This window comes from Prosopis cineraria, unplaced genomic scaffold, assembly GCF_029017545.1.
Source record: "Prosopis cineraria cultivar Desert tree isolate PC_DT_omini unplaced genomic scaffold, ASM2901754v1 PC10, whole genome shotgun sequence".
Taxonomy (NCBI): domain Eukaryota; kingdom Viridiplantae; phylum Streptophyta; class Magnoliopsida; order Fabales; family Fabaceae; genus Prosopis; species Prosopis cineraria.
The window spans coordinates 36,582,187-36,608,099 of record NW_026555341.1 but is presented as its reverse complement, the minus strand read 5'-3'; the positions used below and the strand labels follow the sequence as shown (position 1 = coordinate 36,608,099).

Sequence of the window (25,913 nt, the reverse complement as noted above, 5' to 3'; positions counted from 1 at the left end):
CCTCAGTGGTTACGGCTCTTTTGGACTAGTGAGATTCGAGCATTGATTTTATAGCTCTGTGAGAGAGACAAGATCGCTGAAAATACACTGCAAATATTAAAATTATTAGGGCCATAAAAACGACAGAGGAATCACTTCATTTACAATGCCCTTTTAACCCCACGTAACTGTTGCTCTCCCATCCAAATTATTTACAGACAACCTGCTTCAGTCAAAATGGGAAGTCTAAGCTGTACGGAAATCTGTAGTAAGGGATTAGTGACTTTTGTTAGCTTCTATGAACTTGCCAGTTCCGTTGAGCCGACAAGATAAAAAAATGAACTTGCCACTTCAAAAAGTTTCAAGCCAGGTATTGTATTTCAAGAGTATCATTGACGCTTCCTTTGATATAGTGAATAACCCACGAGAGCAGACATCAGAAATGTCCATAAAACCTTCTCAAGAAAAGAATAAACAAATAAGTAAAACGGGGAAAGTCACAGTGAATTCAAAATGAGCAAGCATTCAGGAAAAAGGTGAGAATACCGTATTTACAGCAAGCCACCGTTCAAGCCTTCTAATTCTGGATTGCATCTCCTCGATAATTCCTTCCATAGGGGACGTCACCCTGCTTGGTGAGCATTCTGATGCTGAGCTGCTTCCCTGTTTATTCCAGCATGTTTAAACCAACTATATATGCAAAGACATGCATACATATACTCTCTTCGGTCTTTAATGTAAGGCAAACTTAACTAACCGCACATTCATTAAGAAATAGCAGTCATATATTCTTAAAATTGTTAATATATATATATATATATATAAAATTTTTCAATTTTGCCCTCCTTTGTAATTAATAATCATGATAAATTGTTGTCTAGGAATTCAAACAATAATAAATAAATAAGGATAAAATTGAAAAAAAAAACATTATTTATTCTAATTTTGTCTCAACTTCAGGATGAAAAAGTCTTTCAAAGTTTGTCTTGTATTATGAAGTAAAGGTAGTGTCAACCTGGGACTCCAGGCTCCCCCTCACATATACAAACAAGATTCCATACGTGCAGGCAATTAAGAGCCTGGTTGGTTCTTATTAAGTGCTTAGGGAGTGCCAAGAGATGTTTAGAATTTAGAAAGTCTTTTAAAGTGAAGGAGATCTTGTAGTGCACAAAAGGTAAAGGATACAAGCGTCTTTGTGTGGATGTAGTATTAGCATATAAATAATTTAAGGGCTAGTTTTATACATTATATACATCATGTCAATACCATTCAATAATATAACATATCTTGTTTCGGCGTCCTTTCATTTACTCCATAGATAGCGTTCAGAAGCTATACATTGGCAGATTAAACAGGAAGTCATAATTCATTATAGTTTCGTATCAATTGAACAGTTAGAATAAAATAATTTATGATTTAAAAAGGCTCTAGCACCCCCTACTAAAACATCTAGTCCATTAACTAATCAATTGAGTTGTATATCATGCTTTTGCATCTGGTCTTCACCATTTGAAGTTTCATTCAACTCTGAAGCATGACAATGAGAATCTGTGTTTCAAGTGTGTTTGCACATGTTATGCAGAAATAACATTTGATGAAGTCCTGGAAGCCGGATAGACTATCCATCCAAAGAGTAAGAGATACCTGAGATTGAATAAACTCAACAATTTCTTGCATCCTCGCAGACTGCTGAGAGTGTATGCCACCAAAAGTTCTTTCTAGTGCAGGTAGGTTTTCCAAAATTATTTGAAGATAGCTCTAGCAAAATAACAATAAGTCAACTACAACAGTGGAACAATTAAGCGGCTATGATATGTAGCTGAAGTCCAACAGAAAGCAAAACAATTCAAAGGGGGAAAACTGCCAAAAAGTCAATACTTTAGTAGTATATGAACCATCCAATTTAAGCATTGAACCAGCTGCTGCCACGGCATTCTTATCAACACCCTTAATCTGAATGTATGGACCGGAGACATCTTGTAGATGGTCGACCTCAATCAGAATCTGAAAGTAGAAAAGGACAACCTTTTACTGCCAACTAGTTATTCTGACGCTTGACGCTGTTAAAATAGCCCAAGTAACTAAAGTACGAACGTTGGGGATTGGAAGGACATTAAGACAGGCAGTGATATGACATCATTGCTAACCAACAGTTAATTTTGTATTAGTAACCTAATGCTTGTTCATCAGCCAATACATGCATGGCATAATGGCATATACAAGTATAATTAATTTAAGGGTTTCACTATGAATGAACATATGGCACGTATGCCATGTGGCCATGTTTAAGTCAACATCTAGGGTTCTCACATCAAGTACCGAATATATGTTGAGGATATTTAAGTATTATGATTACTTTTTTTCCCCCCTTTTTGGGCATGTACCAAGGATATCCCTCAATTGATAGCTAAGGATTAATCCCTTCTGAGATGTACATATCACAAAAGTGGGCCTTGCTTTTTTCCAACAAGGTCTTTTTCATATACATAACTAGGGATTGAACCCTTGACAACATGCTTGAGAGATCTAACTCCTGGCCAACTGAGCGTAACCTTGTTGGTATTTAAGTATTATTTAAGCACTTAGCTTTACATTGAAAGTTAAGGCCTAACACGAGAAAATTTTGTTCTCAGATCCGGATAAGGATAACTAACTATAGACAACTCATCAGCTGTCTTGCTGATATAAGAAAATTTTGTTCTCACAGATTCAGGTTTAAAATAACTAACTATCGATGTCTCTTAAGTTGTCTAACTGATTGCAAAATTTAAAAGAAGTAGTTCTCATACAACACAGGGCTTCACTTTTGAAAGTTCTATTAGACGTGGTTGACAGTTTGAGAGTTCATATAACCTGAGACTTGACTCTGCAAAGATCCTGTTGCAAAGATCTCAGCACTAAAATTAGTCAAGCTCAGATTTGGAGAGGGGGGGGGGGAGCTGGAATAAATTTATGCCAGGCGCGTAATTTCTACTCAAATAATCAGATTCGCAATCAAATGTGAGTCATATAATAAAATAGATGACCTTTCCATCCTGGTAAATCAACGCAGATGCTTCAATATAAGCTACTGCCTGATACCTGAAAGAAGTGTAGACATTACCTCAACCATAATTCACAAGTACATTAACTCTGACACAATGAATTTGCAAATATCATTAGCTAGACATCATACTATGGTCAAATTTGTTATATAGTGTCCATTCACTTGCATATCAATAGATATATTGTACAGCAGCAATAAAAAATTGAGCCTAATCTCAACATTCAGAGTTTCTACATAAGCTTCTAATCAGATTCTAGGAAGAGGATATCATTACTTCCAGAACATCCTTATACTTCTTAGCCTATTTTTTTAGCATTAAAATGTGGCTTACCCAAGATTGAAAAGACCTGCAACCGTACTAATGCCAATATCAAAATCCACTTTGGGCTGAATGATGAAGTTTCCTTCTCTAATAGGCTGACAATTGCAAGATAATAGGATAAAATTACTAATCAAGTATAATTAACAAAGATAAGCTGCGAGTTGATATGTGTTATATAACTGGAAACATGTGCTGGTATCAGCAAGGAACTTATGGAGATGGAAAATAGGAAGGGGTTGGAATCCAACCTCACGTATCAACAAAGCAAATTTTCCTTCACATATTCTGACTCTTATGCAATCACCCTCTGTCAACTGTCCGTTAGAGGGGATCCCAGGAAGCTTTAAATATATATCAATGAACTTCTGAACAGAACTGCAAAATTTTGCTGGATCAAGAATCGTAAGAATGTCTTGATAAGCTACCTGTTGTCAATTGTGATCTTCAGCAACTAAAATGAAGACAACTTGTATTTAATAAGACTTAATTAAAAATACAGATCAAGATCTTACCTTTTTGTTGCTCTTCAATACAAACAAGGAACTCTCAGGGGAAAGAACAGGGTCAAAGTCATTTCTTATCTTAAGCTGCAGAGAGAGAAAAACAGTAAATGCAGCTTCCACAAGTTTAAAAAAGAAGCTAACTTAACAGTAAAAAATTATGTCCAATACATCCGTTTATGAAAGAGGAAAACAACTCCACCAACTACAAGGTTATATCACAATAAAAATGATTAGGGTGACGGGAGGAATTAAAAGAGTAAATCATGCAATAAGGAACATTAGCAAAAAATTATCAACACTTATGTTCTAAAGAATTAATAAAAAGGAAGAATGCTATCCACTAACATGTGCATGGACAAGATGTGGTTCAATATGCATCTGGAACATAGGAAATACTGTCATCATAATCTCATTTTGAGACATAAAACATCCCACTCTACTCTTATCCCTTTGAACTCGAGATATCAAATGTGAATGAACACCTCCTACCTGTTTCAAACAAACGAGTAAAAAGGAAACAAGTTACTCCACGGACTTCCTTGAATTGACCAAACAGAATTAGAATTTTAGAAAGAAGACAGAGCCTTCAGAGATAGAAGGAAACTCATTCTTACAACAGCAATCCACAAGTCAAGAGATTTTCGCATATCAGGATGCAAAGCATAAACCCCTTCAAATATAATCTGGTCAAAACAAACACAAATCTAAGGGACCCACAAGAATAAATGGTAAAGACACACAAACTAGAATAAATAAGATATTCAAGTTTGAGTTTTATTATTTTATGCAAATCTATGCTTCATTTTTCTGATGTCCATGGGTTCTATTGAGTATAAACAAACTTTTAAATGCATAATGATCAATTCCATCACTGGTTCCCTAAACCAGACCCAGGGTGTTCATGACTTTCAGTAAGTAGCGTTCATTATAGAACAGCTTGCAAATTATGACAGTTACATTCTGCTGTCATTTCTTAACTATAGAGCAGCCATGGTAACCTTGGGTCTTGAGGAGATAGCTAGTGCATATTGCCTCCATTTCTTGACCAGGACTACACTCAAAATCCACTTCCATGTGTACAAAGGCAGGGACACAGTCGCATGAGTGTATCAACAAAATTCAATATAAATTGAGATGGATTGAACTAACCAATTTCAGGTCGCTTTAAGAAAGGAGTTTTGTGTGTGTGTGTGTGCGCGCGGTGCATATTAGACACTCTAATTGACACTGACAATTGAAATATACCTTCTCAACATGTTTACATTTATGCAGGATACTCCCTATCCCTATCCACTTCATATATTAAAAGCAAAGGCCGTAATGCAGATAACAGGTACAATATCTCATGACTAACCACTCCACAATCTTCAGAAACTTCAAGTTCCTTGAAGCCACTCCGAGCACCACTTTCCAGGTCAAATATAGGAACTTTTGTTCTTCGAACATTTCTTATGTCATCAATATTCTGGAAGGAACTCAATAATAAGAATGATAAGTTGCTAACAGAATCACGAGTTAAATTACAGAAAAGCATTGGGAAGTTGTAAGGCTGCAAACTTCAAATTCTAGTTCAGTATTTGCAGACTATTTCACAATTCAAAGCTAAAAATAATGACCGTAACATTTCTTTTGGAAAGCACCATAACAACATTTGAGTAACAAAAGCCTTAAGCAATGACTACTATAACTGTTTCAAAGAGTCACCAGCAAACAATAACAACATTTTATCCATAAAATCTGTAGCCGAAACTAATTAAAAGGGTTTGGATGCAATCAACTCATAGTTAAAACGGAAAACATTAACATGCATGTTACCAAATAGCCACAAAAAATCACGTTTGAGCTTTGCAGTATAGAAATAGCATTTACGTTAAGTTTTAAATGTCTAAAAGGACCTCCCTAGCCACAAAAATTGACATTATTTTCTGGCAAACACTTCTTAGATAGTACAGACCAGCATGTCTTTACTCCAAATGGTTGAGGCAGGAGATTTTTATAAGAACCAAAAGAGGTTTGACGGTGAAGATACTCAGTTTCACACAGTAATGCAAGTAATGCACTAAAAAAATTCATAACGAATCACACCTTTGGGCTTTGGAATCCCAAAAACAATTAGGAATGTCTACTTTTAAAAAGAAAATGAACCAACATAGGGAAAAGTTTTGTTCTCATGAAATTCAGTAAATATAGATATGAGGGTACAATATTCATCAGCCATAAAAAATATGAAGTGGCACAGCAAACTAAATATAGTCAATTTAATGCCCTTACCTTTGACAGTAAAGCCAGATCAAGTGAGCCAAAGTCGTCATATTTAAAATCCTTTACTTGTTTATAATAGCTTTCCAGAGAAACTACCTCACAACCAATGATATTTGCCATTTTATGGGCCAAACTAGTCTTTCCAGACCCACTTGGACCTCCTGCAGCAATAGCAGCATACACAACCACCTAGATTAGTCTTTTTGCTGAACTACAGCAAATGGATTCTTCACAATGAAGATAAGAGAGAAAATAGAGAAAATTACAGAGCATGCACACGCCTGTGTATATATGCGTCTGTGAGAATGAAATAAGTTAACGTTCATTATTCATAAAATTTAAACTTTTTTCAGCTGAAAAAAAAAATAACAAAAAAGAAAAAGAAAAAGACAATATGATAGAATATGGATAATTTTATATTATTTTATTATTAGGATTATTTGTTTATTAGAATTATCTTTTAGATTTTTTTGGGATTAGGATTTAGATTATTTTGCATTATTTTATTTTATTTTATTTTATCTAGGACCTAGTTGAAATTTGATGTGAATGAAATATTATCATATCTTTTAGGATGACATATTTTAATTAGGATTAGGTTATATTTACTATTTAGAACTCTATAGGCAGAGCTAGGATTTTTTTATTTACCAGACCATTTAAGAATAATGAATTGAATATAAGTTTAAGTATTCAAGCTCATGTGCGCGCGCACTTCTACCTCTGTTTCTTCTACCTCTGTCTCAGTTCATCAATATCTCCCTCCTTGCTGTCTCTCCCTCCTTGTTTCACATCACAATAACACTATGGTTGATATTTTATGAGCTAGAAAATGGGGAAAAATATGTTTATTTTCCTACTATTCATTGAACACTCTTTAACTCCAAGGATATTCTCAGGTCGAAAGAATTTGAGCATTAAAAAGTGGATGAGAATGAATGAGAAACAGGTATAAAACATAGAACAGTTAGCAAACATGAAAATTCATGCCTTTAATACTAAATTATCATTTCTATAAAAAAATTAAGAAAATTATCATCTTCACATTCGAACCTTTTCAACATCAAGTCTACGCCAACTTGCACCAAGCATGCATTCTGGACAGCTGGTTTTTAAATATAAAATACTGGTAACATACAAACTAGATTAAATATAAGGCTTCTACTGCAACAAGAGAAAAATTTCAAGTCAGATTCTTAATTGCTTAGCCAATATCCCAAATCATGAATTGGCCTTAGACTGTTCATTTATTAATTATTGATTTTATTTAAAAATTGTATGACTTCACCAAAAAGGCTTGAAAGACTTGATATCACCTGTTTATTTTGACATGTCTTCTCCTTATCCACATTTTTACGTATTAGATTGTATTTTCCTTACTTCTTGTTAGCTTTTATTAACTAGTTGCACATATAATTTGTTATTGTAAAATGAAACACGTCCCTGCATCATAATTCAATACTACAAAAGAATAAGATAAATGTTCATCATGTACATGGCTATAACATAAATACACATCCAAGTTCCAACACCCAAACCCTTCAAAGTCCAATTAAAGGGAGATAGCCACATAAATCCAGACAAGTATGTACATGTGTGTAAGGGCAGATTAGTTATTCAGGCACATGCAGAGATAGGTATCAGAAAACATCTCATATTACCAATGCCAACTATGACGGGAACTCCTTTCTTCTCCAACAAAGCCTGGAACAGTGATAATTAGGGAGAATGGATTCAATCAAACTCATAAATCTGAATTTTTTATAGAACACTAATTTTCAAAATGTGATGCTTGGAAACAATTTCCAAACTTATCTTTCTATTCCTTACCTGTATTGCTTGAACGGCCAAAAGCAATCCCCTATCAACGTCATAGGAATCAGGCATTGGAGCAAGTCTCATGGTATCCCTGAAAGATGAAGGATCTGTGGTTGTTTCATGACAGAAGTCTCAGCATAAAAGGTCTTGTAGATGTGCAGAACTTCATTCAACAAAATAAAAGGAAAAGTTTAGGATATGTTCACTGATTTAAAGAAAAATACCTAGTACTGTGTTGTCAGTCAGAGATGAATCCGAAGATATAAAATGCCAAGTTGCTATGACAGGTTCCATTTTGGACTTTCTTGGGGATCGAGTCCATGGCTGAGATAAATCCTCGAGTCCAGTTACAAGGTCAGGGGTAACTCGGATTGGCTTTGGTGCAACAACTGCTCTTTCTTGATCACCAGGTGTAAGTGTATTAGACACAAGTGGTGGTGTACTGAGACGAGGTACACCTGCATGTAAAATTGAGGAAACATTACTATTACATAAATTGATGTAATACGAGTGATGCAGAAGAGGTAAAGGGGAAGAGAGAGGAATATAGAAGGGAGAACAAAAAGAAAGGAGGGAGAAGACAGACGAACCAAGGGAGAAAAGGAGAACTCAATATCAATCTTTATTCAGTTCATTCAAACAAAACGTACGAAATAAGATGTGCTAAGGTCTATTTATAGAGCCTTAACCCTATCATTAAAAGTAAATATTCTAAAAATCCTATGACTTAAACAAAAATATTCTAGAATAATCTAAGAGATAGCCTGGTAATCTAAAAGATTACATTTATTCAAACCAACTCCTAAACCTAATCTAAACCTAAGAGATCATTCTAGTAAATAAAAATACTAAATCTAATTAATCCTACATCCATCTACTGTTCTTTCATTTTTCTTGTTGATTAAAATAATCTACTGATGATAGACAATATGAGAACAGCAGATAACTGACCAAACGTGCTCTCACAACACAAAAACTCCAAGTGGTCCCCAATACAACAAATAAGAAATACAAGAAATAGATGACCATAAACAAAAAGATTACAAAATCCTACCTTTTCTCTCAAGAATCATTTCCAGGTATGATTTAGTGATCCAAGGGCCACTTACACCCATCTTCAATGCTTCTGTTCCAACTGTCTGCAGGAAGAAAAAAATCCCTTCTTTCTGATTCAGTGGGTTAAAATATTGTCAAAATAAAAGGCGTATAATCACCCGAGTGCTAGCACACAATATGAAAACAACCACCAACCAATAATCAATAATCACATAATTGTTGTCAGTGGAAAGTAAAATCAACATGCAGTCATTTCTAATTTGATGATTCTATTATCGTAAATCACTTCCTCCAGATGAATATCAAGAGGTATAATATAATTGTGTCTAATCTCCCCCAGTGTCAATTACACACACATTAATTTATATTCTTTTCCCATATCACATAATTTTCTTATTCTTTTATCCTTTTCCATTATGCAGAAAGCATGGAACGTCATGGATGTCATGAATCTTAAAGTTATCAATTGTATTTTTGATATATTACAATAGACGACCAGATATGAGTGCAATATAAGCATAATCTTATTCACTAAATTTACACAAAACCAGCAAGCAAAATCACTGAAAAGTATGACCTTGATGTGCTTTAGAAGGTTCATTCTGAAACTGAAAGGAAACCAAATCTAGAGAGGAAAGAAAAGAATCCATACTTTCCTATTTGTTCCCCTCAGCACCATGTATGTCTCACCCAGAGCATCAATGGTTTCAAAAGACGCAGAAACATTGCCATTACTGAGTGTTGTAGATGCACGTTTATAGCTAACGACAACAGAGTAACCCAGAGCAAGCAACCCTCCTAATGTCATTCGCCCAACCTGTTTCAACAACATAAAGCTGGTTCTTCTAAATTCAAAGCAGAAGCAGAAGTCTTAAGCTTCTAGAATCATAATATTTATTTTCACAAACATACAACACTAATGCAGGTTTACAGTAAGTCAGATGGTTATTCATTCTTGGACAACAATAGGCAAAGAAAAACAACTGTTCCGTAATGAGTGGTTTCAGTTTCTATGATAGATAAAAAGACATTAAACAGGAAAAAGGGAAAAAGAGGCGGCAGCCAAAACCAGAAATACTATTCTCTTGAGCTCAAAATTGCAGGCTACCATGTGAACAAATATTCGAGAAAGGCCTGTTAAATATTCTGATTTAAAACAGACAAAACCTCCCAAAGCACATATTTGAAAAGAAGCTCTTTACTCTGGAAAAAACGTACCAATCAAGGGATGACTTCAGTTAAAGCTTTGGGAGGGTAGAATCAACTGGAGCAGCTAACCTGCTTCTTGGTTATGTGAAACAGGGGTAAGCAGAGACTACTTTAATTTCATCAGCTACTTGATACTGATAGTTAGAGCATTTGTTTGTTTTACAATAAATTGTTCATGGTTATGCCATAAACTGTGACACATCTCACTTAAGAATTGGGGAGAATGACAGATAGGTCCCAAAGGGATTAATTAATTCAAATTACGTCCTAAGTGCCAAACTTCAAGAATTTATAAGTTTGGCTCTCAATTTTGCAATTTTGTTGTGACGAATTTGCGGATGATATAGTTCTTATAGCAGAGACAAGAGAAGAGGTTAATTGCAAACTTGAGTTATGGAGGAGGACATTGGAGTCGAAAGGTTTCCGTCTGAGTAGGAGTAAGACGGAATATTTATATTGTAAATTTGATAAGAGACTATTTGACAATAATTTGGAAGTGAAATTGGGAGATCAAATTATACCTCAAGTGGAAAAGTTTAGATATTTGGGAGTCATTATTCAAAATGATGGCGAAATCAGTGGAGATATTTCACATAGGATTCAAGTTGGGTGGTTTAATTGGAGAAAAGCTAAAGGAGTTATTTGCGACCATGAGGTGCCTAATAAACTTAAAGGAAAGTTTTATCGCACTGCTATCAGACCGGCAATGTTATATAGTAGTGAATACTGGGCTCTAACGGGACAACAAGAGCATAAAGTTGGAGTAGCAGAGATAAGAATGTTACGATGGATGTGCGGATATACACGTAAAGATAAAATTCGAAATGAGCACATATGCGAAAAAGTGAGGGTAGCACCTATTGAGGAAAAAATGGTAGAAAATCGGTTGAGATGGTTTGGGCATTACAAAGAAGACCAAGGGAGGTACCAGTGAGAAGAGTGGAACATATAACTTTGAGTCCGATTAAGAGGGGTAGAGGAAGGCCTAAGAGAACACTCTTAGAAGTTGTTGAACGCGATCTCTTAATTAATAATATTCCTAAAAGTTTGATAAATGATAGAGCACAATGGCGTCTTGCAATCCATGTAGCCGACCCCACCTAGTGGGATAAAGGCTTGTTGTTGTTGTTATTGTTGTTGTGATGAATTTACAACTTGTGTTTCAAATTTTAACAAGAAAAATAAATTTGTTTATTCTTCAACCATGTGAAAATTTGAAAAACAAATTGTAAATTCATCACAATAAAATTGTAAAATTAAGAGCCGAACTTGTAAATTCTTGGAATTTGACACTTGGGACTTAATTTGAATTAATTGTTCCCCTTGGGACCTATCTATCATTCTCCTTAAAAATTATGACAGCAGAAGGAAGACGAACAAGAGGTTAGTTTCTCCTTATTATATTTTGCCAATAAGGCTTTTGAGGGAGAACAGATTTTTCCAAGAAAACTACTTTATTTATTTATTTTCACAAAAATTCATCCTTTTCTTACTAAAATTTGCAATATTTAGATGTATCTCTATTTACCTCAAACATATTTTATAGAATAGGAAACAGATATAAACTATTTTTGCTCAAGCTTCTTGGAGGGGAACACAACTTTTGAAGGATTAGGCATGTCCTAAGGGCAAAATGCAAGTGAAAAAATATATACAAAAAACCAGTGATTTTATAATACAAAAAAGTACAAGATTATGAATTCTTCGGTGCAATATATTGGTTAAATTTTACGGCCACTTTGCATGTTTTCTTAGTCCTTTAGTAACATATCCTTTAACTAAATTCTGAAAACATGAGTTACTTACATCCTAACTCATGCTGTTTGATATAATGTCATCATGAAAAGAAAATTAAGAGTTAATGAAGAAGACTTGGAACTAATTCACACCTCAAACTCAGCCTTTGGTCTGATAATAAAATTTTTGTCAACAATCCTCTGGTCACCAAGGGAAAGATAATATCTAATTCCAGATTGCCGCACCTTGATCCAATCATTAATCCTTGCTTCTTCACTAGCCGAAGGAGGTCTAAGGTACATCTCTATACAACTGGAAGCCAAAGTTTAGTACAGTTATTTTGAATTCAAAATATTAATAGCTTATAAAAAATATTGCACGTGCAAACACACATGTTAAGTAGCAGCCATGCACTTCTCAGTTAAACTAATCTGATAAAGATATTTTACATTCTAAATAAGCATTCTCATGTAGTTAAAGATGGGTAAACTAGCAGCCACTCACTTGTCTGTCTGGGCTTCATCTTGTTGAAAGGCAGAACCCAAATGTCCATCAGGAGACTGTCAGAAAATATAGAACTTTGTAAGTAGCTTGAAATTCCATATTATAGTGCTAATCTTAACACTTGGAACAAATTCAAAGGGTGTGCAGTCAAATTTCACCCTGCTTTCTATATAGCACAAGTAATGAGCGTGACAAAGAACATGCTACGTCACATGTAACAATCATTCTACTAAGCTACACAAGAGTTACTCAACATTTGTTCTGTTTCACAAGATCCTATGGCAAATGTCCACAGGCTATAATGACCAATGAATGCTAAGCATAAACAAGTGGGCAATACATGGCTAATATCTTCACAAATGATAGAAAAAACACCAATGACAAAAGAAAGAATCCACATGACGAATGAAATTTGACTTATGAAACATTAGATCTAATCACAAATGATCAGGGGAAGATGCAAAAGAGAGGAAAACCATAAAAATAGGGGGGGGGGGCAGTATTCTTTACCATGCTGGGGAACCAATCTCTTATTCTATTTTTCTTCATTTTTTCTCTTTAAATGTGTTGCACTGCAGAGCATGTGTATTTTCAATTTCACCTTCCACATATCAAACTTCTGAAACACTACGTCTAATCACAGGTTACATCATTTGTTTCAAGAATACAGACTCCCCAAAAGAGATACGAAGTCCAAGAAGTCACATGACCTCCAGTAGACCAAGGAAGAAAAGATACACAAACAAGTACAAAGGGAAAAGGAAAACCAATAAAGTACGCTCATTTCATTTTTTAATTACAATCAAATTAAACAAACACACACAAACATGTCAACACCAGGATTCAGCCCAGGATCTCTTCCAAGCATGGGAGGTGGCATTGCCTAGGGTTCCTTAATAAAAAAATTGTTATAGAAATGAATAAACATAAATAAGAGACAAATAATGGTAGTGATTTTTGGATGGTAGACAGACACACCTCACTTCTGCATTTCACCTTGTAGATGGCTTCTCTAAATGATGAAACAAAGCTGTTATTAATTCTGATCTGCCATAAAAAGGGAAAAATGAAAAGGACTTAAAATTAAAATTTGGTGGTAAGAACAAGAAAAGAGAGTAAGAGGCCAACCTGTGCATGATGAAGATCTGGCTCAATGTGCTTCCGGAACAATGGGAAAATACTGTCAATAAGGTAATCCAGTGAACAAGAATCTCCAATATCATAGCGAACTTTAGAAAGCAAGCTAAAATGAACACCACCAACCTGATTTGTTGAAAATATAAATGAATCACAATATTGAAATCTTATAAGCAATTATCTAAGCAATGGTTTATCAAGATAACATATAACAATTTAGTGACCATAACTTATAAAACTGATAAGAAAGAAAGAAAGGAGTAAGTACCACTGCAACTCGAATATCTAGCCAAGACCGCAGTTTTGCATTCAGAGCATATGTACCATCAACCACTACCTGAAGCCACAAGCAAAAAGCAAATGAACCTTGCAAAATCAAGGATTACCCACAAAAATCAAAACCATAGGCAGCCTGGCTTACCACCCCCGATGAAGAACTCTTTATTGTCTTATATCCAACACGTCTCTTTTGTTGATAGTCAAACACTGGAATCAGTGTATCATTGCCTTTTGTCAAATCCTAATTGCAACATATAATGAATATTAATTTAATATGCATATGTGTGTTGGTGTAACTTCTTTAAACAAAACTAGATGTAAGGTTCATTTGTGTCTTGTTAAAACCATAAGTTAGTTCCAAGAAGTAAATATTAGATTTATACATATTCTGGAATCTTCACCATAAAAACAAAAGGAGCAGACAGACAATAACTTGTACAATTTCAGCAGTTACCACTCTTACTCTTCGTACTCCTTTCTTTCTCCCCCTCCCCCATTATTATTATTGTGTATTAATACTGGTCAAAACTCAGGAAGACAATATTTTGATAGTTTAAAGAATTAAGTTAGAGAAGGACAATAAGAAAAGTATAAAACCAGAGGATTTAGTGAACCACAGTTATTGGAAAAGGCTAAACCATTATTTTTTTTTTTTTTACATGGAGTTGGAAAAGAGACACAAATGCAAACCTCAAGATTCTTGACCAAGACATCAAAGTCTATAGAATCCAAATCATTGCCTTCATCAACTCCACTGCGATAATTCTCCATTGATATAACAGTGCAACCAATAACAGATGCCACCTTCTCTGCTAAGCTTTGGGAACCATGAAACGAAATTCATGCTGAGCTTAAAATAGTACATTACCAATTAAGAAGAGCAGAAAGAAATAGAGTGCTACCTTGTTTTACCAGAACCACTAGGACCACCAATGCCAACCGTAACAAGACCCTCTTTTTTCTCTCGAAGTTCTTGGATAGATTTTACTAACAAATAATAGCCATGATCAAAAGACTGCAAAAATTTTTATCAAGACTTCAGTAATGCATTCCATAGATTTCTAGGATTATGAGAAATTGGCAATTAAAGTTTAAAATAAATGTATACTAACAACCAGAAACAAAAAAAAAAAAAAAAAAAAAACTGAAACTATTATAGGCAGCAACTCTCTCTTGCTTATAAGATAATTGTGAACTGTGATGAAATGACAATTAAAAGCAGGCCAATGTTATTATTCAGTCATAAGACGTGTTCATTGATGTAAAATCATAAATAATAATACCGACATTTGATAAAACTCATTCACCAAATAATATTGACAAAAATGCACAGCCTATAATTTCAACAATTGCATCCAATCATATTTCACACTAACAATCAGTTAGGTATTGTGGAACCAGCAGCAAATGAAGGAAGACATGTTAGTGAGTATTGACACCTATATTAAATAATTACTTGCATTTTTTTCTCTACAGTCCCACCAGTGAATGGATATTAACATATTTACATAATACAGCAGTTATCTGAATACTGTTATAGCATATCTCCTATAAGTCAGCTAGCCATAATACTAGGATATAACTAAGAATCAGCACCCAGGCAAGAAAATACGAACATTGATGTTTCTAACTGATTGTGCGAAATTGCAAATAGACAAAAACCATTTTCCTTGCGGTTGATGAAGCTTACGATCCCCCCCCCCCAACACACACACACACACACAGAGAAGAGATGAAACTCTGAACATATGGATTATTCAACAGTACGTTGAAGACACATTTGATGATAAGATACAATAACAACTAATACACGTGCTATAAGCATATAATTCTGCAACAATTCAACATGCAAATTCCAAAATTTAAGTTAACAGGCATGAATTTCAATGTACACACTCTGAATTTGGCTCATCCAATTAGCGAGAGTCGATAATTAGGGCAGTCATGAATGGGAGAAGGAAAAGCAAGATTTTTTTTTTTCTTTTTGTGAATTTAGAGAATGCATACCACATGGAGAGGGAGAGATTGGAGGATTGAGGAGGAAGATGAGGATGTTGAAGGCTGTTGTTGATAATAGTCTCGGCCTCCTTCATGGAAGACGCGCTGAACAACTTGGTCGTCCATTTCGCAGAGGGGGCAATTGCCTCGTTCAAGCAAAAGCTCTACAGCAAACTTCTCTTTCGCTGGCGAGAGGAATCAATTCTCATTGAAAGTGAGAGTCATATATTTATGTGTGTGTGTATGGAAGTTACAAAGAATTTTTAAGTTTTTGTGGTTGGTATAACTAAAATCAGTGTGGATATACATACCTACCAGGCTACCACCATATACATACATACATACATATATATATATATATATATATTACACGCACATATATACATACACACAGTACACACATATACCCTGTTTCCTTGGAGTGGCCGTCTCTTGTTACTTTCCGATCTTTCCGACCTTTTCTTTTGTTTTCTTACCTGATCATTCAGTTTTGTTTCACTTGGAACTTTTACGTTTTTGTGTAATGTTCAAACGAGAGAAAAGGAAAAGGAAAAGGAAGGAAAAGGAAAAAAAAAAAAAAAAAACAGATTTTCAACCGGAATTGTATTTAAAATTCATATTCATAATGATATAAATAAAAAATCAATAATTCCATGCAAGTCAAAAGTAAGTACAAGACATAAACATAGTATATGTGAAATGCGAAAAAAATATGCTGCCAGATTGCACTACCAGAGTCAATAATATAATAACAACCAACTTGGAACACAACCCATAAGGTTAAATCAATTTTTTTAATCATCTTTTTTACCGAAGAATGCACAAATATACGAAAGATTAAACTCTACTTCACGCTTAAAAGATACCGGGGAAAAAAAGGCTTAGTGCTGTTGAGATCTCTGTGTATAAATGCAAGACAAATGAAATATATATTTCTTTTCTCCTTTTAAAATTATTAATGATAGTGATGATTAGGCATCATCTCCTTTCCTTTTCTCTTTTTGTTGGGTTAAGTTCATGAGCTTTTTTTTTTTTTGGGTATAAAGCAAAGCATATATTAAGGTTAAGAAATAGATACAAATATCCGAGGTATATTTGGAGCATACTTCCAGTGTCCCTTTGTAATATACATAATCTACAAGATAAAGTACTATGACTTAGAATGATTAGAATATAAGCTGACTTAGATTGAAAAATAATTAGCAAAAAAGATGTTAGAGATAATATTCAAGGCTGATTATTAATGAACATTAAGCCATATCGAACCATCAGCAAAAGTAATTGTATGTTATTCTTTATCATTATCTTTAACTCCATAGAGTATAAGATATAATTATTGAATATAATATACAGATGAGTCCTCTTGACATTTTTGAATTTTCTAATTGAACAACATATTTTTCATGATTCCGAGCTTCGAAGAATATCTCTCCTAAAATTTCTTGAATAAACTTGAGCATGTGGGTGTTGATAATTTGTTTGAGGATAAAGAGGAACTTCAAACATATGACAACGGAGGAAATAAGAACAGTTCCTTGGTGCCATTAAAAGAGTTTTTGCTAACATGATATTCAAATTTTGATAACATTTTTGGTTCCTGCATCTCCAAATAGAGTCAATGATGAAAAAAGGCAACATAGAGTTATATGACAGCTAATCATTTTCCTATATAAAAGATAAAATCCATTGTTTAATTTATTCCAATAAGGATTGAGTTAGATCTATAGATGTTCTTAAATTTAAAGGAGATCCAAACCAAGTTGCCCTAGCAAAAGGACAAAGGGAAAAAAATATGGTCGAATGATTTATCAGAACCTTGACAGAAACAATAAACTTCAGTAACATTTATGTGGTGAATCAAAAGACATTTTGTTGTTGGCAAAGATTTTTGAATGATTTTCCAAATTTGTAATTTTATTTTGGGAGGCAGTTTTATTTTCGAAAAGAATTTCCATCAAAAATCAGGATTAAAAGGAGGATATTGATTGGATTCAATTAGCCAATTATAACCCTCCTTAACAGTATAATTACCATTAGAGTTAATAGACCAGGCCAAAGAATCCTCTTGATTAGTAAAAGATAATGGTATTTGCAAAATTTGTAAAGCTATAGTAGGGTGATATAGAGAAAAAAGTAGTTGTCTGTTCCAAATAAACTGGGGCGTAGCATAAAATCTTCCATTCTTTCAACAAAAGGAGGAAGCTCTGACTACTGCAAAGACCATGAAAGTCGACTTTTCAAAGAAATAGATTTTCCATTGCCTACTATCCACTTCAAATTTTGCAACACCATTTCACTTGCTGCCACAATTTGTTTCCAAGCTAGAGAAGCACTATGTCACAACCTATGTTCAGATATAAGAAAACCCGTAAGGTTGTGGAATTTTTGGAGACCTCTGAGATAATGAAAAAAATTTTAGAGTTTTAAAAAGGATCTAATATATTCTAGAATGTTCTAAAAGCATCTAGAACAATCTCGAATTATCTTAAAAATCTAGAAAGATCTAGAAGTTTCTAGAAGGTTTTAAAAACTTATGGAAGAATGTGGAGATATCTAGAATATTTGAAGATGTTCTAGAATATTCCACACATATCTTGAAGGTTATTCTCTAAAAATATTCTTGTAAATATCGATATATTTATTGTAGATATTTTTATGAAACATTCTAGAGTAAGAATGTAAACCGTAAGATTAGATTGATCTCCACCATCCATTAAGGAGGTGAGAATTTTCAAGAGAAAAAGAGGAGGCTTATAAATACCTCCACAACTCTCATTTAGGATAAGGAAAGCAGCTCAAGCAAAGTTCTAGGCTTTCAAGTTCTCTCATCCAAGTTCTTTTTTCTTTTGTGTTTGAATTTTCTAGTTTCTTTACCTAAATTTTGAGGGTTCGACTGACTTAACCAGGATTAAGAGGTTAATTATGTTAAGGCCGGCACGGTTTAAGGACAGAAAAGTTCCAAAGCCGTGACAACTAGCCTTAATAGAAAAATCATATTATCCTTATCTTGAAAATATTTAATACAAAAAACTTGGCTTAGCAAAGAATTTAGCCTGTCTATTATTCTTCAAGTGGTTTTAGCAAGAAGGGCTTACTTAGATAAATTAATATCTCTTATGTTCGAACTCCCTCTATTCTTGGGACAGCAAATTTTAGACCATTTTAATATATGAAAAGCTTTAGAATCACCACCATGGTGCCAAAAAAAAAAATTGACAATTTTCATTGTAAGCTTGTTACAAAAAGATTTTGGAAGGCAGTAAAAAAAACAAAGAATAAACCAAGATAAAATTTAAAGTTGATTCTATCAAAGTTAATCTCCCTGCTTGTGATAACAATCTAGCCTTCCATAATTGAAGTCTATTATATATTCAGTTTTTTCTCCAAATCATGAAATTTTTTTTGGAGAATTATTGTAATTATCCACTTTGACTCCTAAATACTTACCCAACTAATTTTTGAATTTAACCCCAATGAAATGAGCCAACAACTCTTTTTTGTTTAAACTTTTTTTTTATAAGTTCATGAGCTTATAAAAAAAAAAACTTGTATTCTTAATATCATCATGCTAGATTGAAATCCTTTGGTGGTTTTTGGAAAAAGGATAATCCTTTTGTGTTTAAACTCGCGTGTATGTGCTTTTTTTCCCCAATAAAATTGCGTTATTCTTTCTTTTGTGCTATATATGCACTAGTTTTTTTTTAATTGAAAATAAAATTTTTCTAAAATATATAAATAACAAGTTGGTCTCTCCAAATATTATAATTTTACTGAAATTTTTAAGAACATTTTCTGTTATTAATGAATTTATATAAATGACCAAATTGTCCTTATTGAAAATAAAATGATTCACAAATTTTGTTTAAATAATCATAACTTTTTTTTTATATTCGCAACAATGTAATAACAAATTACAACTTGGTATGTTAAATTTTTAATTTGCTATTGCATTATTATAAATAAAGAAAAAGTTATGATTATTTAAACAAAACTTGTGAATTGTTTCATTTTTAGCAAGGGCAATTTGGTCATATATATAAATTTATTAATGACAGAAAAATTTTTAAAAAATTTAATAAAATTATAATATTTTGAAGGATTAAATTGTTATTTATATAATTCAAAGGGATTTTATTGTTATTTTTTCTTTTTTTTGTGATAACTTTATCCAATTAATGAAAAAAAAAAAATTATGTTATATAGTTTTTAAAATTGCACCTCTAATAGTCAATATACTAAATTTTTTGACAAAAGAGTATGTATTTCCAACTAAACAATTTTAGCTCAAGTTAAATTTAATTTGATCTTCCTGTAAAAACCATACAAGTGCTTCTTCCAAAGTAAAAACCTCCCAATGCGCTCTTGGGTTGGCACTAGGAAAAGGATCCAACGGGCCATCAAGCATATTTTTACCGTATTCTTATGCAGATTTTCTTTTCTGGGCTTTGCCCCCATGTTTATTACAAAAAAAAAAAGTCTTGCCAAATATGGAAGTATAGAAACCTTTGAATCCCATTGTAATTACAAAAAAAAAAAGAAAAACCTTTATTCCCTTGAATGATAATAATAAAAAAAATCAATTTTTTAGCCAAAAAAAAAACCAGTCATTTTCACCCGTCTAATATTGAAGACAAATATTTTAGTGGTATTTGCGTTGAGGCCTTTCAAAATTTATCCGATCTCAATGTCATGCCGTGTTTTTTTGCCTTCTCTCGTATGGTTGACTATCTTCAAACAGCAATCAATCAAATCAAGTCAACGCCTTTAGTTTCGATCCATGCAGTGTTCTCTTCCCACAGTGCCTGTTTGAAAGTTTTGATCTCTGTCTTCTTTCCCCTTATATTTATTTATTACTCAGTTTTGTTTCTTTAGGAGCTTCACTTAGTCACAGAAACTGAGAAATCAATGACCCGTATGTGTTTTCTTTTATCAGGTCTCTGAATAGAGAGTAACATACTGAGAGGGAGGAAAATAAACTTCAGAACCTGAGGTTTTGGATTCCTCACTTTCATGATTTCTCTCACTCACCATCAACTATGATTCTTCTCCTCGTTACTCTGATTCTGATTCTCCTTCTCGCGTACTTGGTTAAAATTTTCCACTCGATTTTCTGGGTTCCATGGAAAATCCAGAGTGATTTTAACAAACAGGGGATAAGAGGCCCTGGCTACCTTCCGATTGTCGGGAACTCAGGAGAAATCCGACGACTGTATGCAGAATCTCAGTCCAAGCCAATCCCTTTTGACCATGATATCCTAAAACGAGTGGTCCCATTTTACCATAGGTGGTCAAGCATGTATGGGAAAACCTTCCTGTACTGGTTCGGGTCAAAGCCCCGACTGGCAATATCCGACCCGGATATGGTGAAGGAAGTGCTGATGAATAAGGGGGAGAATTTGGCAAGGTTCCCTATAACCCTCAGTCTAAGCTTCTGTTTGGACAAGGACTTGTGGGCTTGGAGGGTGATCAATGGGCAGTTCATAGAAGGATCATCAATCGAGGATTTAACATGGAGCTGATCAAGGTGGCTATTGTTGTGCTTTTTGTCATTAAGATTTTTTTTGGTTTTAATATATATTTACATACCATGATGCTGCAACTCTTTGTTTTGCATGCGAACACTAGATATGTTGTCCTCTAAAATCTTACAATTTTCTTAGCTTCTTTGCTTGTCATGTCAAGGTGACTAATGATTTTTCTCACTCAGAACTTTTGATATCTTGACTAGTGCTGTTTGTTTCTCAAAACTCTTCATATCCATGTTACCATGAATTGTCAATACTTCAAAGATGGAATCATTTCATATCAAATATTCATCACGGATGATGCAACACTACAAATTTGTGCTTGAACACAAGCATATTTGTAAAGTATTATGTTGCGTGTCTTGTACCAATGCTTTTGGTAATGTTAACATGTTTGAAACATGAAAACTGTTATAAAAAACGATTTCTTCTGTGACAATTTCTTGCAGGGGTGGGTACCAGAAATTGCGGCAAGCGTTGGAAAGATGTTAGAGAAGTGGGAGGAAGTAGGAGGAGGAAGAGAAGAATTTGAGATGGATGTGCACAAAGAGATGCATGATGTTTCTGCAGATGTTATATCAAGGACTGCATTTGGCAGCAGCTATGAAGAAGGCAAGCGTATTTTCAACTTGCAAGAACAACAAATGCATCTTTTCTCACAGGCAATAAGGAGTGTCTATATTCCTGGATTTAGGTAACCATGCGGAATCTTCTTTTCATGATTAGAACAAAGGTAGTTTTTAAAGAAAATGTACAGAATTAAACTCGATTGCTTCGGTTTGATAGATCATGCTAATTATTGTTAGCTAGATTTACCGTCATAGGCTTTATAAATGTGAAGCATGCATCCCTATATGTTTCGTATAAGGAATTGTGTCCATGTTTGATACGTGCAGGAAACTTGTACTAAAAACAAGCAAATCTTTCAATTACATATAAACATTTCAAGCATTGTCATGACATGATGTCCATGTTGAGTTCATATCTCGTGTTAGTGTTTGCATTCCATCCTAGTTGTATTCACTTGTTTGGCATTGGAATGAATGCGGGGCAATGGTAAGTTCATTATTGAACACAAGTGCATTGGTTAAACGTCATTCAAGTCTGTCCTTTATATTTTGAGTACCAAATTTTGGTCAATTTTAGAATAAAGAAAAGAAAGTGTTGTTGATGATGTTCATTTATGATTTTCAATCAGTATAAAAGCTACCTTTGCATGAATTTTGTTTCATTATTTTTTACTTGTTCCATTGAATTCAAACTGTACTTGGGATGTTTTGCCTTGCCTTGCTAATTGAGTTTTAGCCATTTCTGTTTGAACTTTTGACAAAAGAACAGATATTTGCCTACGAAGAAGAACAGAGACAGGATGAAGCTAGAAAAGGAAACTCGTGAATCGATTCGGAAGCTGATTGAAGCTAAGACCAATCAAAGAGGAAATCCAAGAAATCTGTTAAGTTCGTTGGTGCATACATGCAAGAATGAGGCTGGGGAAGAAGAGAGATTGACAATAGAAGAAATCATCGATGAATGTAAAACCTTCTACTTCGCTGGAAAGGATACTACGGCTAATTTGATGACTTGGGCACTTCTTCTCTTATCTAAACATCAAGAATGGCAAAGTAAGGCACGAGAAGAAGTTCTTCATGTTGTTGGTCTAAACGAGTTTCCGCTTGCAGACAAAATAAATGACCTTAAGATTGTAAGCTCAAAAATTCTTTTTCTAAGATCTGCCTTGAGTTATAATGCTGTAGATGCTTCTGTTTAAGGTGTAGAATGAAGATTATTGTACACGATGATTTATTTGTCAAAACATCTAGATAATAACTGATCTATGCATGTGTGTGTGTGTGTGCGGCTTCAAGGAGTAATCTGCAGAAATTCAGAAAATTAACAATGTTCACAGAGAAAAGAAAAAATATGAGCAGAAGAGTTTTAAGGATACAAGTGTGATCAATCAAGAATGCAATATCTGAAGGAGTGGTAATGTAGTCAAATTCTCTTGCTCCTAGAATGTATAAATCAATGAATAACTATTGAGTTCTTATGTTTTGGTGCTCTAAATATGACTCTATTTGGCTCGCTCTGGGTTTTTTTTTTTTTTTTTTTCACTTGAAAGTTGAGCATTTGTACCACCACCTCTGGAAGGATGAAATTGAAAAAAAAAAAAAAACTTTCAAGTATTGTAATCATTTTTGGAGGACAAAGGTTCTGTTTTACTTTATATTATCTCATCATTGCTAGCATAATTGAAACAAATCGCTCTGTAATGATCAATATTGACCATTGTTTGTTGACATCTTGCAACAGGTTGGGATGATAATTAATGAAACACTTAGGTTATACCCTCCTGCAGTGCTGTTAATGAGGCAAACATCTAAAAAGGTTATGGTAGGGAGGCTTAGTGTTCCTGCCAAGACTCAACTCTACTTAGCATTGACTGCTATCCATCATGACAAAGAGATATGGGGAGAAGATAGCAACGAGTTCAATCCGAACAGGTTCAGCGAACCTCGAAGACATTTAGCTGCCTTCTTTCCTTTTGGACTCGGCCCTCGAACTTGCATAGGTCAAAATTTAGCAATGGTTGAGGCCAAGATTGCTCTTGCTATGATCATTAGAGATTATAGTTTTGTAGTGTCTCCAACCTATTGCCATTCTCCTATGTTGTTCATAACTTTGCAGCCACAACATGGTGCACAAATCCTCTTCAGAAGGATTTCATGCTGATAAATGCCATGACCTTGGCTTTTTCTGGTTTGTTTTTATGTATTACTTTTTATGACCATGTTTTCTTTTTTTGGGGGGGGGGATCACGTTAGATATTTACTAGTCTTTTGTAATTTGGCAAGTTGAACATGTAAGTTTGTGTTGGGAGCTAATGATGGTTTTGCTAATTGATGTTGCATCATTTTCACGTGATTTGAAGGGTTGGTTGGCTGGCATCATTGTCGTCAAACTCAAAATACTTCTAAAATTGATTAGTGAAAAAGCAGTCAAAATAAAAGAATCTGATAAGATTGGTTTCATAATGTGTGTGTGTGTGAGAGAGAGAGAGAGAGAGAGAGTGAGAGAGAATGAAATTTAGAAAAGTTCATTATCATGCTTCGATAAAGAAGTATGCTTCAATAATAAAATTAGTTTTATATAATTTAATTTAAAATAAAAATTTAGTGTAACTTAACCTTTATGAAAGAGGCTTGTGACAATCACAGATAACAAAATTGAATTATAAGTAAAATAAATCAAATATTATACTTAAGTAATTTTTTTTAAAAAGGTATAAAATATATTAAAAATAAGGATAAAAAAGATACGATAGACAAGGTAAAAAGATTAAAAAAAACCACATCAAGAATGAGGTGCCATACTCTCTAAGAAATATAAAGTAAGTCAGTAAGAAAGTTAAAGAAAAAAAATTATCTTTTTAAGTAAAATTTTAAATTTAACTTTTGTGAATAAAACAATCTTAAAGAAAGAATTCAATTTCTATATCAAAGATTGATCAACTTAAATTTAAATTAATTGATAATGTCAAAAAAAGATAATGCTAATAACGTTCTAAATTTGAATACATATATGTGGTGCCTTTAGCACTCCAAAAAAACTCATCTTTTTTTTTAATTATTAAACAAGGAATATAAAAAAAAATCTCATCTTTGTTTCTGATGAAAAGTACTTCCAAGCTGATATCTTTCCTCTTCAAGGAGAAGGGAAAGATACTGTCGATGGTTTGAAAAAGGAAAAGACTTGGTGACGAGAGATAAAGCTGGTAGGGTTCTTTTGCCTTTATTATATTCCCTTCTTTATTTTATTTTATTTTTTTAACTGAAATGCAACGGGCAAAAAACAAAAAAACAAAAAAAAATATGATGGATTGATCACTTGATCCAACGATTCCTTAAAATAAGGCCGCGCCACTGAAAGTCAACGCTGTAGGTGGTGGGTGCCACCACTTGTTGATTCTTTTGTTGCGTATTGCCCCTGTTATCTCTCCGCGTGTTCACCTCATTGACTACTGCATCACCATCGGCGCACCTTTCGCTATCTTGCGCCCCTTCTCTTTTATTCCGATGCGCTCCACCTCATCTTATACCATAAGCCTCCATTTCTTTTTTAATACTCCTTCTGTAGCCCTGCCCCTAAAAATTTATTTTATTTTTTTTAAAAAATAATCATTTAATATTTATAATTTTAATTAATTATAATTTAATTCTTTAATTTTGACTTATTATAATTTATTTTTAAACTTTACCTCTTGTAATTTAATTCCTGAAGTTTCAACATCTTAAATATTGATCTTTATATTTTAAAAAATAAAATTATAAAGATTAAAAATATTTTAAAATTTATTAATGATATTTTAAATTATCAGACCCTTTTAATATTTATAAATATTATAAATATTAAAATTTTAAAATATTTTTAATCTTTATAATTTTATTTTTTTAAAATTTAGGACCAATATTTAAGAGGTTGAAACTTCAGGGACTAAATTATAAGAGGTAAAGTTTAAAAGCTGATTTAAAATTGAGTTA

The 25,913-nt window shown here is 33.6% G+C and overlaps 1 protein-coding gene and 1 pseudogene across 2 annotated transcripts; one reads left to right on the top strand and one right to left on the bottom strand.

Moving 5' to 3' along the window:
- Positions 1–75: 75 nt before the first annotated feature.
- LOC129321546 (uncharacterized) lies at positions 76–16,155 on the bottom strand. Of its 2 annotated transcripts, XM_054967341.1 has the most exons (26): positions 15,860–16,155; positions 14,755–14,867; positions 14,543–14,669; positions 13,995–14,093; positions 13,842–13,910; positions 13,565–13,699; positions 13,415–13,483; positions 12,437–12,492; positions 12,085–12,244; positions 9,639–9,803; positions 8,985–9,069; positions 8,155–8,388; positions 7,943–8,037; positions 7,774–7,816; positions 6,122–6,273; positions 5,205–5,315; positions 4,465–4,533; positions 4,196–4,339; positions 3,860–3,934; positions 3,596–3,772; positions 3,357–3,442; positions 3,006–3,060; positions 1,858–1,983; positions 1,624–1,737; positions 526–642; positions 76–434 (listed from the first exon to the last, which is right to left on the bottom strand). In XM_054967341.1, exons 1-26 carry the CDS (start codon positions 15,974–15,976, stop codon positions 369–371), a joined length of 2,859 nt encoding a protein of 952 aa, XP_054823316.1. In that variant the 5' UTR covers positions 15,977–16,155; the 3' UTR covers positions 76–368. The 2 variants fall into 2 exon arrangements, with proteins under 2 accessions (XP_054823316.1, XP_054823317.1); XM_054967342.1 differs by lacking the exons at positions 14,543–14,669; positions 14,755–14,867; positions 15,860–16,155 and having other exon boundaries at positions 13,415–13,478; positions 13,995–14,063.
- A 4,374-nt stretch (positions 16,156–20,529) lies between these two features.
- LOC129321784 (cytochrome P450 734A1-like) lies at positions 20,530–24,135 on the top strand (annotated as a pseudogene).
- Positions 24,136–25,913: the final 1,778 nt, after the last annotated feature.

What these genes read in the sequence shown, in the direction of transcription:
- LOC129321546 (XM_054967341.1), bottom strand. Translation starts at nt 15,976, where the DNA reads ATGGACGACCAAGTTGTTCAGCGCGTCTTCCATGAAGGAGGCCGAGAC. An exon ending in CAGATCTTCATCATGCACAG is followed by an intron (nt 13,484 to 13,564) that starts GTTGGCCTCTTA and finishes TTTTTATGGCAG; the next exon opens with ATCAGAATTAATAACAGCTT. An exon ending in AATGATTCTTGAGAGAAAAG is followed by an intron (nt 8,389 to 8,984) that starts GTAGGATTTTGT and finishes TTTTACATGCAG; the next exon opens with GTGTACCTCGTCTCAGTACA.